General features: G+C 37.8%; 1 protein-coding gene across 3 annotated transcripts in view; it reads right to left on the bottom strand.

Annotated features, from left to right (window-relative positions):
• The window catches only part of TENM1 (teneurin transmembrane protein 1), a 550,900-nt gene that overhangs the window by 164,063 nt on the left and 369,824 nt on the right, over positions 1 to 17,013 (bottom strand). For all 3 annotated transcript variants that reach the window (XM_047844103.1, XM_047844102.1, XM_047844101.1), the window contains exons 12-14: positions 12,846 to 13,031; positions 11,263 to 11,286; positions 9,162 to 9,308 (exon numbers count right to left, since the gene is read on the bottom strand). In XM_047844103.1, coding sequence (XP_047700059.1) covers positions 9,162 to 9,308; positions 11,263 to 11,286; positions 12,846 to 13,031 — 357 coding nt within the window. The remainder of the gene's footprint in view (positions 1 to 9,161; positions 9,309 to 11,262; positions 11,287 to 12,845; positions 13,032 to 17,013) is intronic.

Consider the following 17,013-nt stretch of genomic DNA (forward strand, 5'->3'; position numbering starts at 1 on the left):
CTGTACCACAGACACTACTTTGATTTAAAATGCGGTTTGCTGCTTTCTTGCCTTCCCTGGTTGTTCAGTGCATTTTTTGCCCTGGTTTCTACTTCTCTGTAGACATCTTTCTTTTTCACTGATGACTAACTTTTAAGCGTGGATTTGTTGCAGTAAGAAGTCCCCTTCTGCTCTCCTTTCTCTCCTCATTCAGCAAATCATATTAGCAGATTTTCTATAGATTTCAGAGGCCACCGCCACCTCCCTCTCCAATACGTTGTTGTCAGTCTCCTATTAGCACATTATCTCTTTACTCTGCTAATTAAACATCTGGATGCACTGAAAAGCTGGCAAAAACATCAGGCCGATTAAAGGAGTTCTCTGATGTCTGGAATTGGTGCATAATACACGGAACAATGGAAAACTGCTTTTCAAATGGGCAGTCACCTTTATCTTTCAGTCGGTGATGAACGTACTAGTAATAATCAGATCGGGCACTCACAGGTTTCAACCTGTCAGTTCCACGATCCAAACTGATTTTTGAAAAGAAATAGATTTTAAATAAATAGAAATGTCCAAATGATATTCAAAAGTCAATTCTAAAAACTAAACACAGATCCAATTCAAAACTGGGACTCACATTCTCATCTAGTTATGTGCTATAAATTCCAAGCTAATGCTTCATATTTAATAGTTGCTATTATATAGGGCTGACCCTGTAAGACCTCTGTTTTCTTAGAGAACAGTGAGACTTCTGTTGAATCTAGGAAGGCTGCAGGCAAGCAGACCAATAATGGTGTGCAAGCCCCAAAATATAATTTATAGATAAGCCCAATACGTGCACAAAGATCTAGTTACCAATTATCACATTTGGATAACACTCCATACAGTATGTCTAGACTGTTACAAAGAAGTGCAAATGACAGTCACACTGCATGTGTGGGTTTCTTTCTTTCTTTCTTTCTTTCTTTCTTTCTTTCTTTCTTTCTTTCCTTGGACTATTACCGGTTCTATTATTGTTCTGAATTGAAAGCTGTGGCACCCTCCTGACAGCCAGGCTCAGGGTATCAGATATGAACATATCAAATATTAACTGATTTTACTTTTAGGGCCTCTTCATTTTAAAGGACTAAAAAATAAAACCCAGTAAAAAAGAAGGAGGTTAAATTATCTTGAAGGACTAAACATGGCATTCATTGATCTTAGCTTTGCCAGCCAGTTAGGGACTATGCCAGGAGGCCCAACTGGGGCTGATAAAGACCAAGGACACTGGTTTCTTTTGTATATGATCTAGTAATTTACTATAAAGCTTTTACTTACCAGATGTATGCCCGTGGATGAAAGAAGGATTGGACAGGGGGATATGAATGATATATGGAAAACCTATCCTTTTCTAACCCTTAAAATGAATTTGTAAATATCCTTTTACGGACAACATCCATATTATCACATTGATAAAAATGGACAGCTAGGTCATGTTAGGGTATCCAAAAGGATTTGGAAGCATGTATAATTAGTTAATATACTAGGTATGGCACTAGGTTCTTCCACATAGATTATTTCAACTGATCCCTACAACAACCCCATTAGGCAGACATCTCATCTTCATTTACATTTAAGGAGGAGAGGGTAAATGTGATTGCACAGTTGGAGGAAATAGGAGAGTCCTATCAACACGCAGTGTTCTCACTACACATCACATGTTCAGCAGCAACATCTAAGCAGTATTACTAGCACTGGCCCAGGCTGTAAGGCTTCTAACCACCTGACTAATGTAGGTATTTAGAACACACGAAGTGGTTAAGGTCAAAGAACCGGACTGTGATTCTAATCTTACTTCGCTGCTTACAATCTAAATGATCCTAGACAAATCAGTTCATCTCTTGGATTCTTAACTTCCTTACCTACAAGATGGGGATTATAAAAATGCCTACCCCACAGGGCTGTTGTAAGGATCACCTGCTATAATAATCATACAGAATTTAGCACAGTGTTTGGTACGCAGCTAGCACTCTCGATCAATGTTAGCTCTTGCCATTAACCAAGTTCTACCCTGCACAGACTGCAAAGAGTCTAAGGATAGAGTCCCGGGGATAGATGCCAATGGTGTGCAGTGGCAGCTAAAAACGTTCAGACCCACTTCTACTGAAGGTGTCTTATCACTGGCCAGAGGGCAATTAACTTCTGTGTCGCATATTCAGTTCGCTGGAATGTGTTCATTTTGTGCACTCTGCATGGTTAGGTTGTCAGATGGGTAGAATCCTGTGTGGCTCTAAATAGACACTAATGCTACAGTAAATCTTTATTCATTGAATTTCACAAATTCACAATTTGTTATCATTTGGACAGGGGCTGGATTGAAGCTTAACCTTTTCAGCATCTATAGAACAGAGGGTCTGCCAAGCAAATGAATAGTCAAAAAGAAATTGAAGGGCTGATCATTCCCATGACTCAGTTAAATAAAATCTTCTCAGGCATTTTAGAAACCCATAAAAATGGACTAATTATAAATCATTCATAAATTTTTACTCAAGCAGGCCCCCCTACTAGGCACTGCCATTAGCTTAGCTGTTGCTGTTATATGCGTGGAAGGTAATAGGACTGTATTTCCTTTGGAAATAGACTATAATTCATTTGATCTTTCACTTATTCAGGCTGACTTTCACCTCCAGCATTTTGCTGTATTAGTAAGAAGAAAATGGGAGAGGCTCAAGTGCACTCAGGATTTGACCTGATCCAATCACTGTTATTGCAATCACCTCATACAATTGACTTTTCCTGGGTCATGAAAGTAAATTGTTTATATGCCACTAATGTTCGTGTCCTCTGGTCCCCACCTGCCATCACTGGGGCTTCTCACATCACTCAGAGTAGAAGCCCATGTCCTGACAATGACTTAACTTCCCCCCCAGTCTGGCTCTTCACAGTCTCTCTCTTACCTCTCTGACCTTACCTCCTATTATCCCATGACCTTCCAAGAAGCTTGGAAAACATGTGACCTTCCCCATTATTGCTTTGTCTGGAATGTTCTTTACTCCAGTATCAACATGGCTCACCCCTCACTTCCTTTAAGCCCGAATGCCACCTTTTCAGGGAGGCTTTCATTTTCCACCTTATTTAAAATTCCACCCCTGTTCCACATCCTATCCTTTTCTCTGCTTTTTAAAAAATGTCTCCGTCACACTTACCATCTTCTAGCATACTATTTCTTTTAAAATTTCTTTTAAATTTTTGGTTTATTGTCTGCCTCTCACGACTAGAATCTAAGCTCCCCGGAAGCAACGATTTAGTCTTGTTTATTCACTATTTCTTCACTCGAACAGTGAATGCCGTTCAAAGTAAGCATTCAGTGAGTGTGTGTTAAATGAATACATGCATGTCCTGAAAGTCCTATTTCTATGACATTTGTAAATCTACCTAATAATAAACATTCAACTAATGCATCAAAAAACACAATTTATAAATAGATTCTTCATTGATACCACACTTTTATTACCCACTTTAAATTAATGGATTTCAAACATCATCTCATTCATTGTCACAACTGCAAAGTAGGCAGATGTCAAGTACTACTAGCCTTAGTTGCTAGATAATGTAACAGAGGTGGTCACAGAGTGCTCAGGTGAGTTACAGAGTTTAGATTTTCCAATTTTGTATCTGGAAGAGTTTGTATCTGGAACGACTGGGCAGTTTAAGCACTCTTAAGTAAGTGAGGATCCTTTAATAAATGGGTTGTTTAGAAACGAGGGGGGCATGGTCAGAAGAGAATAATTAGGAATATACTTTCTGGCCTAGGTCTTCTGTCCCAAGCCAAATCTTAACAGTAAACGTGGAGAAGGTGCCTGGCCCTTAAACAGAGCAAATGTTACCAATTCATTGCTCCTTCTATTTCATTTTCCTATTTATTAAACACTGCAGCATGCTGGTGACATTCAAAACATGAGGCTTATTGATCCATGAGCTTATGTGTTCATAATTCACCCATGGTGCTGATTTCTAGATCTAGAAACACTATATCATAGAACAGGCTTGCAAATAGCTATTGTTCTTAATGAATGGTGACTTGTTATGAAGAATGATTCCTGGAAGATCATTCTCTTTTAGGCAATTAACTTATTGATTTTACCAATGAATATGAATATAGACCGGTGGGAGAGTTTGTATAAGAGAAGCTTGGAAAACATGTGACAAATATTTAAAAGATCAGGGGGAAAAGAGCTGTTCTGATTAAACACTCTTATTCCTCACCTTTTTAACCTCCTTGACAGTCTTTCCACAGTATCAGAAACCACCTTCCTTCCTCTACAACTAGAGCGAATAAAATGAAATCTCTGCTTGATAACTGAAGCTTGTATGAAATTCACACTGTTCTCTATGAGCTGGCTAATGCCTAGCTTCATATTCTCATCTCCTACCAGTCTCTCCTTGGCTCATATTCCAGCCACAATGACTTGCCTTTCACTTCCTAGAAGAGCCTAGTACATTTCCATTGCAGGGCATTTGTACATGCTGTTTCCTTGGCCTGGAACATTCTGCTCCAGACTCATGTGGGGCCTCCCTTACCATGCAGACTTGGTTAGCTCCCTACACATGTCTCTAGCGCTCTAAAAATTTTGTAGCACTGCTTACAGTTGCCAATATGTAGTTATTTGTGTCATTTCTTATTTAATATCTGTCTCCCTCCCTAGGCCATAAGCTCTATGAGGGCAGAAACTTGTCTTGTCATTTTCTCCCTAATGCCAACCACAATACTTGGCACAAAGTAGTAATGAATGATGGAAAACTGGGTACTCAGTATGAAATGTCTGTCTGAAAGATAAACATGGGAGTCAAACATTTAGATCAGCATTATCCAATAACATTTTTTTAAGATGATGGGAATGCTCTAGATCTGTTCTAATAGTCACTAGTATCATGTGACGACTGAGCCCTGGAGATGTGCCCAGTGCAGCTGAGAAATGGAATTTTTAATGTTATTTAAGTTAAGCTGAAATAGTCACATTGACTAGTAGCTACTATATCAGACAGTGCAGATTTTGAGATTGCCAAATGGTTAGATGTTGGATGGTCTATAAACTTAGCCAAACAACATAACAGAGTTTGACATTTTCATGAGGTCCTATTTATCATTTTTTTCTATTGTGGTGGTTTCTTTCCTTGCTTTTATGTTTAAGAAGTCCTTTCCTGTCTTGAGATTGGTCACCTATATTTTCTTCTAATTGTGTTTGGGTTTTTTTTTTTTACTTTTAACTCATTAATCAGCTGGAGTGTTTTGATTTCTCTTCGGCTTTTGGAATATGCTATAAATTGAAAATCTAAGGTTTTTTTTTCCTCAGGAGTTGTCTGAGCATTACTTCACAATGCTTCTTTTCCCTACTGATTTTTGATGCCAGTTATATAATCTACTAAATGTTTATTTGTCCTGGGGTGTGTTGCAGAGCTTTCATTTGGTTGTACTGATATGTCTACTCTTCAATCTGTACCCCTTTGGTTTTTTAAATATTTTATTATTTATTTTTGAGAGAGCACAAGCAGGGGACGGGCAGAGAGAGAGGGAGACACAGAACCCGAAACGGGCTCCAGGCTCTGAACTGTCAGCACAGAGCCCGACGAGGGGCTTGAACTCATGAGCCATGAGATCGTGACCTGAGCCAGAGTCAGACGCTTAACTAACTGAGCCACCCAGATTCCCCAGTACCACTTTGTTTTAATGATCATAGCTTTAAAATATTCTTTAATGTCTGATAGTTCTAGCTTGTTCTCTTTGTTTAGGCTATTCTGATTCAGTTAGTGCAACGTCTAAACTTTTTTTCTCATGTCAGTTTATACATGCACATAATGCATGGTGATCACAATTTTTAAACTCCAAATCAGGACACATGATTAACACAGGAAAATGTGGTCACCATTCACATCAATATTAAGTCTCCTCCAAGCACAGGGTTGTGCACGTGGTAGGTGCTTTTTGACTAAAAGGATAAAAGAGGTAGAGACATTTGATTGGTCTGTAATTTCTATGGTAGTTAGTTCTTATATATACAATGCATAAGACAGCTTTCCTTGTTTTGCATGTTAAGAAAAAATCCAAAGGTGATTTGTTCTCTGTTCTGTTCTTACTGTTCAAGGAGCTCTTAGATAGCTCCTAGACCAGCTGTGTCACCCACATACTCAATGCAGCCCAATTAGTTACTAAGAGTCACAATGCATTGAATCAGAGTGTGACTAAAGTCAAAGCTGCAGGAAACAGCAGCAATACTAATGAGTATTCAAAGCTGATTAGAATGCAAAAAAATCCTGCTATTCTTTAAGTATCAGCGATAATATGGAGCAATCAGGTAGCAGCTACTTGAAGCAATTGCTTGAAAGTGATTTTTTTTTTGAGTGGGAAGATTTCTTAAGAATTACATTTTAAAAATGAGGACCATTTTTTCCCCAAAAGGTTCAATTGGCACTTTCTGATTTAATTGAAGTGCACACACACATACACACATGCACAAATAAGTATGCAAATATTAATCATTAGTCATATTCAACTAAATGAATCCAGTAATTCTGGATAGCTGGAAAGCTGAAATCACCAAATGAAGGACATTTAATGTATTCTTATGGATAATATTTTAGCAGCATAAGAATGAAATTATTGTCCAAAATCTCAGTCATGGGGCTTTCAGAGGTTATTTAATCCATCTTTCCATCTCAAGGTAGAACCAAATCTATATTTATCATCAATATCATCTTAATCCTACTAAAGGAGAAAAAATGGTAATTGGAACTGCTACTCCCTGAAGAAACAATCATAAAAATACACTGAACTCATATCAGGGTTGTTGATTTTTGATTCCCACATTAGATACACAGTTTTAAAGGAATGTTCAGAGGTCAATAGATATTTAGCAAAATCTTCTATACTTTTTGTGTCTATATATACCACAGATACTAAGAATTGATAGTCCATTAATTCATTAATGTTTAATCGATTCATTCATTAAACATTTTTGGCTGCCTCAAGGTGACCTTGAGGCCCTAAAAATGCTTGACAATTAAATATTCAATTATTTTTATCAAACTGTACTTTATTAAGGCAGGAAACTTATTTTGGCTCAACCCGGAGTTAGAAATTATAATCATATAGGTTGTTAAAGTATTTTCTGAGCATAAACCTTTCAATCAATATATCAACTGAGAAATCTCTATTACGACCTCAAATCCTTTTTGGAATGCCCACCATAGTTTATACCTGGCTCTATCATTTCCTTGTTATATGATCTTGAGCAACTTATTAAACTTCTCTGTGCCTCGGTTTCCTAATTTGTAAAGCAGTATATTAATAGTAGTTCCTGCCTCATGGGGATTAAATGAAACAGTTCACATAAAGGACTCAGCACTGTGCCTTGTACATAGGAAATCCTAAATACAAGTAAGCTAATATTATTAGTGATTATATTGGGCATATAACTATAGATTCTGGGTCATGCTTAACATGTAACAAGAAAACCATACAGACAATATAGTTAAGTGCTTGATGGTATGGTGCATCTGATAAACCCCATGAAAGACTGGGATGGTGGATGTCAGAGGTTCCATGGGAGATATGGCTTGAGCTGGGATTTAAATGATAGAGAATGACAGGTGTCAAGGAAAAGGCACACCAGGTAAAGGGGCATATGATGAAAACGAAGTAAAGGAAGGTGAAGATGAATCTTGGAGGACCATAAATGTCCAGTAAATAGTTGATCCGTACACCATTTAATTGAAAATCTCACTCTGGCTTCCCAAATAAAATTTTCAATTTAGATAGGTAGCAAGCAGTCTCTTCAGAAAATGGCTGTTACCCTAAGTGTAACGTATGTGTACATGTGTGTGTGTGTGTGAGGGGAAGAGTGGCATAGGCTATCACCTTTTAAGGAGTCCACGTGAATTGTCCATTTAATACTTATAATAACCCTATTTGAGGGTTAATATTATTATCAGCCCCATTTTGGAGATAAGGAGATTAAAGCTCAGAGATCTCAAGAAACTTTTCCCAAATCATACAGCCAGTAAGTACATAGCAGCCAGAAAGTCTAACTTCAAAGTTCTGTTCTCTTAAACACAAAGTTGCTTCCGCTTAAAATTCATAAGGTCTTATAATTTTTTAAGGTAAATTGCTAGCCAGAACTAGTCAAGGGGGAAGCTCTTACACCCAGTGTGTGCTTAAACTATGATTGCTAGCTTATTGACTTAAGCCTCATGTTTGGGTTCAGATGACAAGGTTTATAATTGTCTAAGCAAATATAGAAACCTGAGGAGTCAGATTTAATGATCTACTTCATTTTAAGCTAATAGGTAGAAACTAGAAATGAAACCTTTTTTTTTTTTTTTTTAGAAATAAAGCTTTTTATTAACTTCATGTTTCCTTGAGTAGACAGAAAGAGGAAAGTGAGGATTTGTTGTTTTAGCTTCATTCAGAGGTGATTTGGGCTGTTTTGAGGTCTGATTGAACAATGTATTGGATACTTTTGTTTGCTTGACTGAAAAAGGAGTGTTACCCGGAGACCTTGGAGCCAATATGGCTTTTGAAAATATCATGTGCAGCTCTTGAATTAAATAAAATTATTCTACTGTGCATTGTCTTGGATGCTGTGTCCTTTGAAAGATACAAAGCATTACTAAGAGGTAGAGACATAAGAGGTTGTTCTCGACAACTAAGAACAAAGAAAATTATTTCACAGTGTGTACAATGCAAGCTACACTAGCATCTGACAGTACGAACAGGGGTACAAAGATTTCATTTGCTATAATAGATGCCACAGAGATGGGAGGCAGCATGGCTACTGTAGTTAAGAAAACAGACTCTAAAGTCATAGAGACCTGAACTGGAACCTGGGTTCTGTGACTTTCTAGCTGTGTGACCTTGGAAAAGTCACATACTCTTCCACTCTAAGTATTAGTTTTCCCATCTATAAGTAGGGAAAGTAATGCCTATACCTCATGGCAGTGCTGTGAGAATTAAATGAGATATAATGCAAGCAGAGTTTGCAATGTTGCTTGATCATAGTAAGTATTCAATACACCGAGATTTAAAAAAAAATAGCATGACCATCTATAATCAATATTGTTTATATGAAGGATTCCCAATTTTCACTCTTAGCCAGATTGGTCATCACATCGCTTCTAATATTTACATTTCATGAAGAACTCACCTCCATCATTGTCCAAGTTATCTCCACAAAGCATTTCCATGACAACATTGCAGCCTGTGCCACTCCAACCCACCTGACACACACAGTGCCAACCATTTTGATCCAGGGTACATCGTCCATTTCCAAAGCAGAGCCCTGGGCAGCCATCTGGAAAGACAGCAGAGAATAACAATCATGGAGGCACTGGCATGGGATTGGCCAACAATGATGTCTCTACCTATAGGAAAATATCTAATCATCTGGGCTCCATTCAGATAAGGTGTTGAATAAATGGAAGAGGAGCTCACTGGCTTATAAAACCTTCCCAGGGAACTTGTTATCCCTCACTCTGCTGTGCTTTTCCTCAGAGAGCCAATTAAGCCTTATTAATGCTAACCCCAATTCCCACCCTCTGTTTTACATGGGATGAAAACTATGACGGGGACAAAAAATGTGGGGTTTTTTTTGTTGTTTTCTTTTCAAAAAAAGTATCTTCTCAGCTCAATCAAAACCAGATGGATGATACTGTACCTAGTTATGGCCAATAAGCTAGGGAAAGACAACAGTTTCTACGAAAAGAAGCTTCCCCTACCTACTTCTCATCTGTACTGATTTTTCCCTTGTGATACACTGCTTCAGGACTTAGGTGCATGGCTACACGGTTCAGACCACACCATTAAATATTTGCCCGTAGAATACCTTAGAAATGTGCTGCAGTTGCTTTGCATTTATTCAGCTGTTTTCTTTAAGATTGTTATTGATCTGAGGGCTAAGGATTAAATTTTTACTTATCTGGTATCTCGCTCAGAAGCTAGCATAATATTAAGCCTGCAGTAAGTGCTCAACAAACGTTTATCGAACTAATGAATGCCAAATTGAGACTCTCAGGATTCTAGAGAATAACTGGATAAATAGAGGAAATTGTTGAGCTCAAATGACTTCCATCCATTGATAAACCACAAACACTAACAACGGTCTCCATTTAGACTCTGAATTTCTCAGGGATGCCCTACTCTTTCTACCAACAGTTCCGAGTTCAGCTATTCCAAAGTGTATGCGCCAAGCGCTCAGTGGACAGATGAACGGAGATGGCAATAATGGCACATAGCTGCTGGACATTTTCCCAGTAGCAGCACAAGACCAGATCTGAATTTTACTGGAGAGAGTCCAATCAATAGTCTTTTCATTTGCTGTCTTTGAGAGAAGAGTCCAGAAGTATGAAGAGCAAAATAAGTTTTGAAAAATCTGCAGATATAACCCAGTGTTCCTTCCAAATGGTTTTCTAAGTAACTATCAACAGACCAGATGAAGAAAAAACTTAAAAATAAAATGACAGATGGCTGTTAGAAAATATGAAAAGACTCTCTCTCATTATATACATACATATTAAATATATATATATATATATATATATATATATATATATATATATTTCTCAAGGAGTGGTATATGGGATGAATATATACAGGTTTAAGAAAAGAATTCATCCAGTTCCATTGTCATGGATGTACAATGGATAAAGAGAAATCAGGGGTAATTTGGAAAATATTCGACCTTCTGAGGTGGAGGTAATGAAAGGCACCAGGGTATCTGACAGAAAGCCCCTTACTGTCTCTATCAAAGGCAGATCCTTGGGGGATGCATGAGGGGTTACTTATAACAGGATGACTCTTCTGTCCTTGAAAGGATACTGTACATGGACTTAGAGTCCTATTGTTATGTCAAAGAAAATGTTCAGCTGTCTATCCAAACCTAGTTCATTATAACTAATTACCTGTGTTGTACACAAAGACATATGCACACACACACACATGCACCAAACTCCATAGAAAGCCAAGGAAAAATAGTTCTTAAAACTGCTTTTCAATCTATTATACCCAATGGCAAAAGACAGCTCTTTGACGTTAGAAAAACAAATTACTTTTCAGTCCGACTATTAGAGCAGGTACCTGACACTATCACACTTCAGGAAGCCTGCCAAAAGTAAATACACAAACCCAACCAACCAGCCAGCCAACCAACCAACCAACCAACACAAAACCCCACCCACCCTGCCTTTACCACATGCATATTTTCTGTTCATGGTATTTTTCAGTTATAAAATGAGTGAGAAAAATCTTACCTCGGACAGCATCTAAGTAGTGAGCTGAAAGGGGGAGGAAAAGAGCGATTGAATGAATTTCCGGGAGACCACAGCTATACAACATGTATTAATGGTTTGCCATCTGTTGCCTGGGAGTGGAACAGCAAACTGTGAACTGCCGAAATGCCTACAGCTCACAAGTTGGTACATGGGCCTGTGTAGTTTGTGAATAATATTTTCTGTGGGAAAGATATTAATGGCTTTTCTGCAACAAACTCTATGAGGTTTCCTAAAAAAAAGTGTCACATTTCATTAAAAGTATGAGAGCTGCATTTTTACATTTCAGTAATAACTTTCGTGAAAAAAGCACTAGCTTGAACTTCTTATTAGTAATATCTTGAGAAGGGAGTTCTGGAGTAACCACCTTCGGTAATCATCACAATATTTAAATCCTCTTACGTGAAGGCAATAAACTTACTGTAGAGCAGGAATGTAATTACTTAAGCTGCATCAGAATCTCACCCCTCACCACCTTTTTAATGAATCTACAATATTTTCCACAGTCACAGAACAAGACTTACTGTACCTTCAGTAGAGTAGTAATGCAGTTTATTAAGATTATGTGTTATATATATTATACATTACTCTGGCAGTTTCCAACCATTATAACAAAATACTTTCACCTAAAAATGAAAGCTGTGTTACAGCCTGGGGCGGGGTGGGGGGGGGCGGTGGGGTAGGAAAAGCCCACAAACAGTGAATTGGGTATCCAGGCCTTTGCTCTGCATGAATTTTCTGTGTGCTCGTGGAATGCCACCGGAACACTCAGTGACCCACTTTCCTTAGCTGAACAATGGGAGTCGTATCGGTCCGTCTGTACGTGCAGGAGGCCTTTGTGGCAGATACACATACATGCCAAGGACTTTGATTTTTTTCTTGAAAAAAAAAATAAAAGTGCTTTCAAACTGAAACTTTAGTTATTATTGCTATTTTTTATAATGTGAAGACCACGTGATAGATTTGTTACATAGGCTTTCTCACACCCACAGACTGTTCTCCCAGGCACCATCCTGAACATCAGTGCAATTGGTGACAAGGGATGGGAGAGGGTGGATGCCTCGGCCCAAAGGTTCTACGCCACCCGATAAACAGTGCAACACAGATGTTCTGTTGATGGTAGGTCAGGAATGTCTTCCTCATATACATTAAAGACAGCTCCTAATGATATCGAATGGCCCCTGTTAAAGCAGTCCCATTTAATGAAATTGCCTCTAAGTGCTTTCAACTGAAACAACCTATACTTTTCAAAAGGAAAAATGGGCAGTGAATGTTACGTCCACAACAAAAGCACTTCTCTTATTAACTAATGACACTTTATTCCAATGTATCATCTTTCATTTGAGTAACTCAAAGCACTAGAAAACAGAAACTCTAAGGAATACTGAAGTAATGGGAAACCAGGAAAACTCCCAGTTAACCAACCTTTCAAACTTGTGGCTCTCCCTCCTCCCCTTTCTCACCTCCAACCTCAAGTTCTATGAAAAGCCTGGTGACTGATCACTAAACTGCTTTTCCTTCTTCAGTTAATACAATTTACTTTTGTGCATTATGGCGGTACTTACCAATGGTGCAGTGGTCGCCCTCCCATCCAGGGCTACACTCACATTTTCCATCTTTGCACTGGCCATGCTCAGCACAGTGAGAATGACAGGAGCGTTCTTCACATGTGGGTCCTACCCAGCCTTCTTCACACTGGCAAATTCCCCTTGAGCAGACTCCGTGGCTACCACACTCCATGGTACAGAGCTCTGTGGGAGATTCAAGGAAGATACATTTACATATTGTATTAAAACCAGAGTCTACTCTTCCCAAAAGACATTAGAATTACCAAAAATCCCACTCTACATTTATATTTTAAATATATAAACTAAATGTCACGGGGCACCTGGGTGGCTCAGTCATTTGAGCTCGGCTCAGGTCATGATCTCATGGTTTGTGAGTTCGAGCCCCATGTCGGGCTCTGTGCTGACAGCTCGGAGCCTGGAGCCTGCTTCGGATTCTGTGTCTCCCTCTCTCTCTGCCCCTCCCCCACTCATACTCTGTGTGTGTGTGTGTCTCTCTCTCTCAAAGATAAACATTAAAAAATTCAAAAAAAAGTCACAAAGACCTCTAGCATTTGAGTGACTGTGCAAGGAACTCTATAAAAAAGATAGTTAAGTCTCTAAGTATAAAATAAACCTGAAGTCAAATTGATTTTGAAAAGTCCATAAAATGATAATGGCATTCAAGGCTTAGAAATGAAGTCAATGCCAAACAAATGTCAAGTGGGTTTCACTAAAAATTCATTAAGATCACAAATAATGTTACAAGGATTTTATGATGCTACAAGCAATCACTGAGGAAAACACACGCACACATGGTAAAATAGTGCTCTAATTTCATTCAGAAAGAGAGGTTCTACAATTGGAAAGAAAGAGCTTTTCTAATAAAATTTATAATACACAAAAGGTAAAGCTGCCAGTGATGGTAATCAACTGGTTTCCCTGAACATATAAACAATAACTGCATTTATTTTAAGCATTTAAAATGAACCCTGGTTGATTAAAATATAGTCTTATCTTGAAATGTCATTCATAATTTGGCCAATATAATCAAGTTGTATACGGCTCTGCTGAGGTTCTCTCCTCGTCCCCTTGACTTGTTTTTGAGAAATGCTGAATATTAATAAAGTCATGACAGTAGAGAAGCTAAAATAAAAGTTTGGCAAACCTTTTTCTTGACCGAATACCCTTGCTGGAGGAGGAAATCGGGGATAAAAGCCTATGGAAAAAATGCGATGGAAGTAACACAACAGGTTTTGGGTACAATTGGCCATATACCCTTGAAAGAAACAGAGAGTGTTCTGGAACCCAAGTGATCTATCTTTCATAATCTCAAATTCTGAAACTGGTTTTATGTATTAAGAGGTAATGACAAGTGATGGTATCAGTATTACCCTATATTACCTATAACAAGGCTCTTTCTATGTAACAAAATTTTCGACTCTACAGATAGTAGTTATTTTTCAGTAGGTGAGAATATTCTTCTGATAAACCCATGGCTATAGATTTTATTACTCTATAAATCAACTTGTTTACTAATTCATTCACAAGTATTCTCTGTGGGTCAAAGTATGATAGAAAGAATAGTGGACATGAGGTAAGGATTCCTCTGCTTAAAGGTTTGTACCCTTAGGAAAATTGCTAACATGTTCTCTTAATCTCTGCTCGTTTTACTACACAATGGAAGTAATAATTACATCTCACATGGTTATTGGACAGATTTGAGACATATTTTGGAGGTAGAACCCATAGAAGTTCCTCAAGACTAGATATGGGAATTGAAGGAAAGGGAAAAATGAAAGTTTTGGCTTAAACAAGTAGGTGGATACTGCTGCCATTACTGAAATGGGAAAGGTTAAGGGAAGAATAAGGATAGAAGATCAAACATTAACCTTGAGATAATGTATAGACAGCCAAGCGAACTTGACAGGCCAGGCAGGGCTGGAGATATGAAATTGGCAATCATTAGCACAAAGGTGGTATGTAAAGGCATGGGACTAGATGATATCCCCAAGGAGGGAAGAGAGACAACTCCTGAAATGAGCCCTAAGGTATCTCATGATTAAAAGATAAGGTTATAAAAAGAGGAGCCATCAAAAGGAGACCGGCAAGGAGAGGTAGGTAGTGAGCGATAGGAGGAAACCCAGGAGATTGTGGCCTAACTAAAGCCAAAAGAGGACCTTTTTTCAAGAAGAGAGTAGCTAGCAGTATACTATTACTGAGAAGTCAAGTGAGATTTAGGCAGAGAAGTGCCACTGAATTTTTCAATACGGAAGTTGGTGGCTTTAGGAAGAGCTATACTGATTAAGTAGCGGCCGGTAAAGTCAGATTTGCATGGGTAGAAGAGTGGATGGAAAACTGTGTGTGGGATCACCAGATTGTAAGAAAAGTATAGAATCCAGAAAATACAAAAAGGGGAGGGTTGCCTAATAAATGGTAATTCAAGTAGGTTGATCTAGAAATAGCACCTACTCTCCATATTTTGGTTCTGAATCTCTAACTGATAACTTGGATTCATAATTTCAGTTCTTGTAGTGAATCTGAGATTGTAATTATGCTCCTTTAATGGCCTCCCCCAAGGAAGAACTGAAAGGGCCTTTCTAAGATTAGGGAGCTAAACTGGTCAAAGCCAATCAAGTCAGAGCTAACAGAAACAGTAAGAGGCAAATATTTTGTATACATTGTTTTATATAACTATACATTTTAGGCATAGAAAAATATACCATTCTGGTGATTTCCTGAAAAGTAAGAGGACTAGATGAATAGTATCAGCAAAATGGCAGATTAGGCTATCCTTAAATCATCTCAATATAAACCTTAGAGATGTTGACGATAATGTAGTAATTTAAAAAAAATTACATGTCTTGGCTCACAATAAAATAGAATTATCAAATGTCAGAAGCAAAGAGGGTGCTAACAGCCAAAGAAGTCGGCGTATAAGTCAATCTTCTGGCAGCTTTGAGTGGTTATTATACCCAGTAACAACTAGGGGCTTGGGTATTTACTTCCACAGAGGAAAAAGAGATGAGGTTTTTGGCTCATTAAGATGGGGAGTTGGACTAAAACTCCTGCAGAAAGCAGGGACCCTTGAAGGGATGCAATCTCAGTGAGATGGCGACTAATAAACTATCCAATCACCCAGAGCGATGGCAAAAAAAGCATTAACTATACTCCTCCTCCTACTAAATTTTGGAGTTAGAAAGCAATATTGAAATAAAATACTACATAATAATAATAATAATAATAATAATATGTGCAATAGGTGTCCCTGAGTGAAATATTTCCAAAACTTTGTACTATTCAGGAATGAAGTAAGATACTCTGTCGAGTATATATATAAATATTTAAAGGTGGAATTGTTTCTAGTAACTGTGACCTAGGTAATTTTTACTATTCTTTCCTGATGTGAACCGGAAAATCTAGACAAAATATATTTAAAAACCTGTTACACATTATTGGGGTTCACAAAAGAGTAAATTATTACTGGGCTACAGTCCAGGAAAAAAAGAAAACCGAGAGAGGTGGGTCTGACATTTATGGATGCTTTTCCTCTAGAAGTAGCTGTCAATTCTGGTTGGGGCAGCTGGAAGACTCAGAAACTGAGTAGAGCTTTTGTCAGTCTCATGAGTGCAGAAAAAAATATTTGACTACATAATGGCTAAGAAATTTCTAATACTGAAGATAATATCCAGCCAAATATATGCACCATAATTGAATGAACAAAAAAGAGAAAAAAACAAATTTATAATCATAGTGAGGGACTTTAACGACCCCCTTTCTCATGAACTGATGATAGAACAAGCAGACAACAAATAAGAAAGGATATGAAATATCTGAGTAGCATGATTAACAAATCTGATCTAATTGCCACATATAGAGCACTGTCATAAATGACTAAAAGATGCAAATAATTTTCAAGTGCTCACGGAACATTTACAAATATTGACCACATGCTGGGCTATAAAGCAAGTCTCAATGTATTTCAAAGTTCTGCAATTATTTATAGCATGTTTTTTGCCCACTGTGGATTAAGACTTGAAATCAAAATACAAACAAAAAAGATAACTATAAAATGCACATACATTTGGAAATTACAAAATATCCCTCTGAAAAAATGATGGAACAACAACAAAAAAGAGAAATCATCATGGAAAGTAGAAAATACTTTGAAATGAATGAAAATAGAATG

Source organism: Prionailurus viverrinus, chromosome X (genome assembly GCF_022837055.1).
Source record: "Prionailurus viverrinus isolate Anna chromosome X, UM_Priviv_1.0, whole genome shotgun sequence".
Lineage (NCBI taxonomy): Eukaryota > Metazoa > Chordata > Mammalia > Carnivora > Felidae > Prionailurus > Prionailurus viverrinus.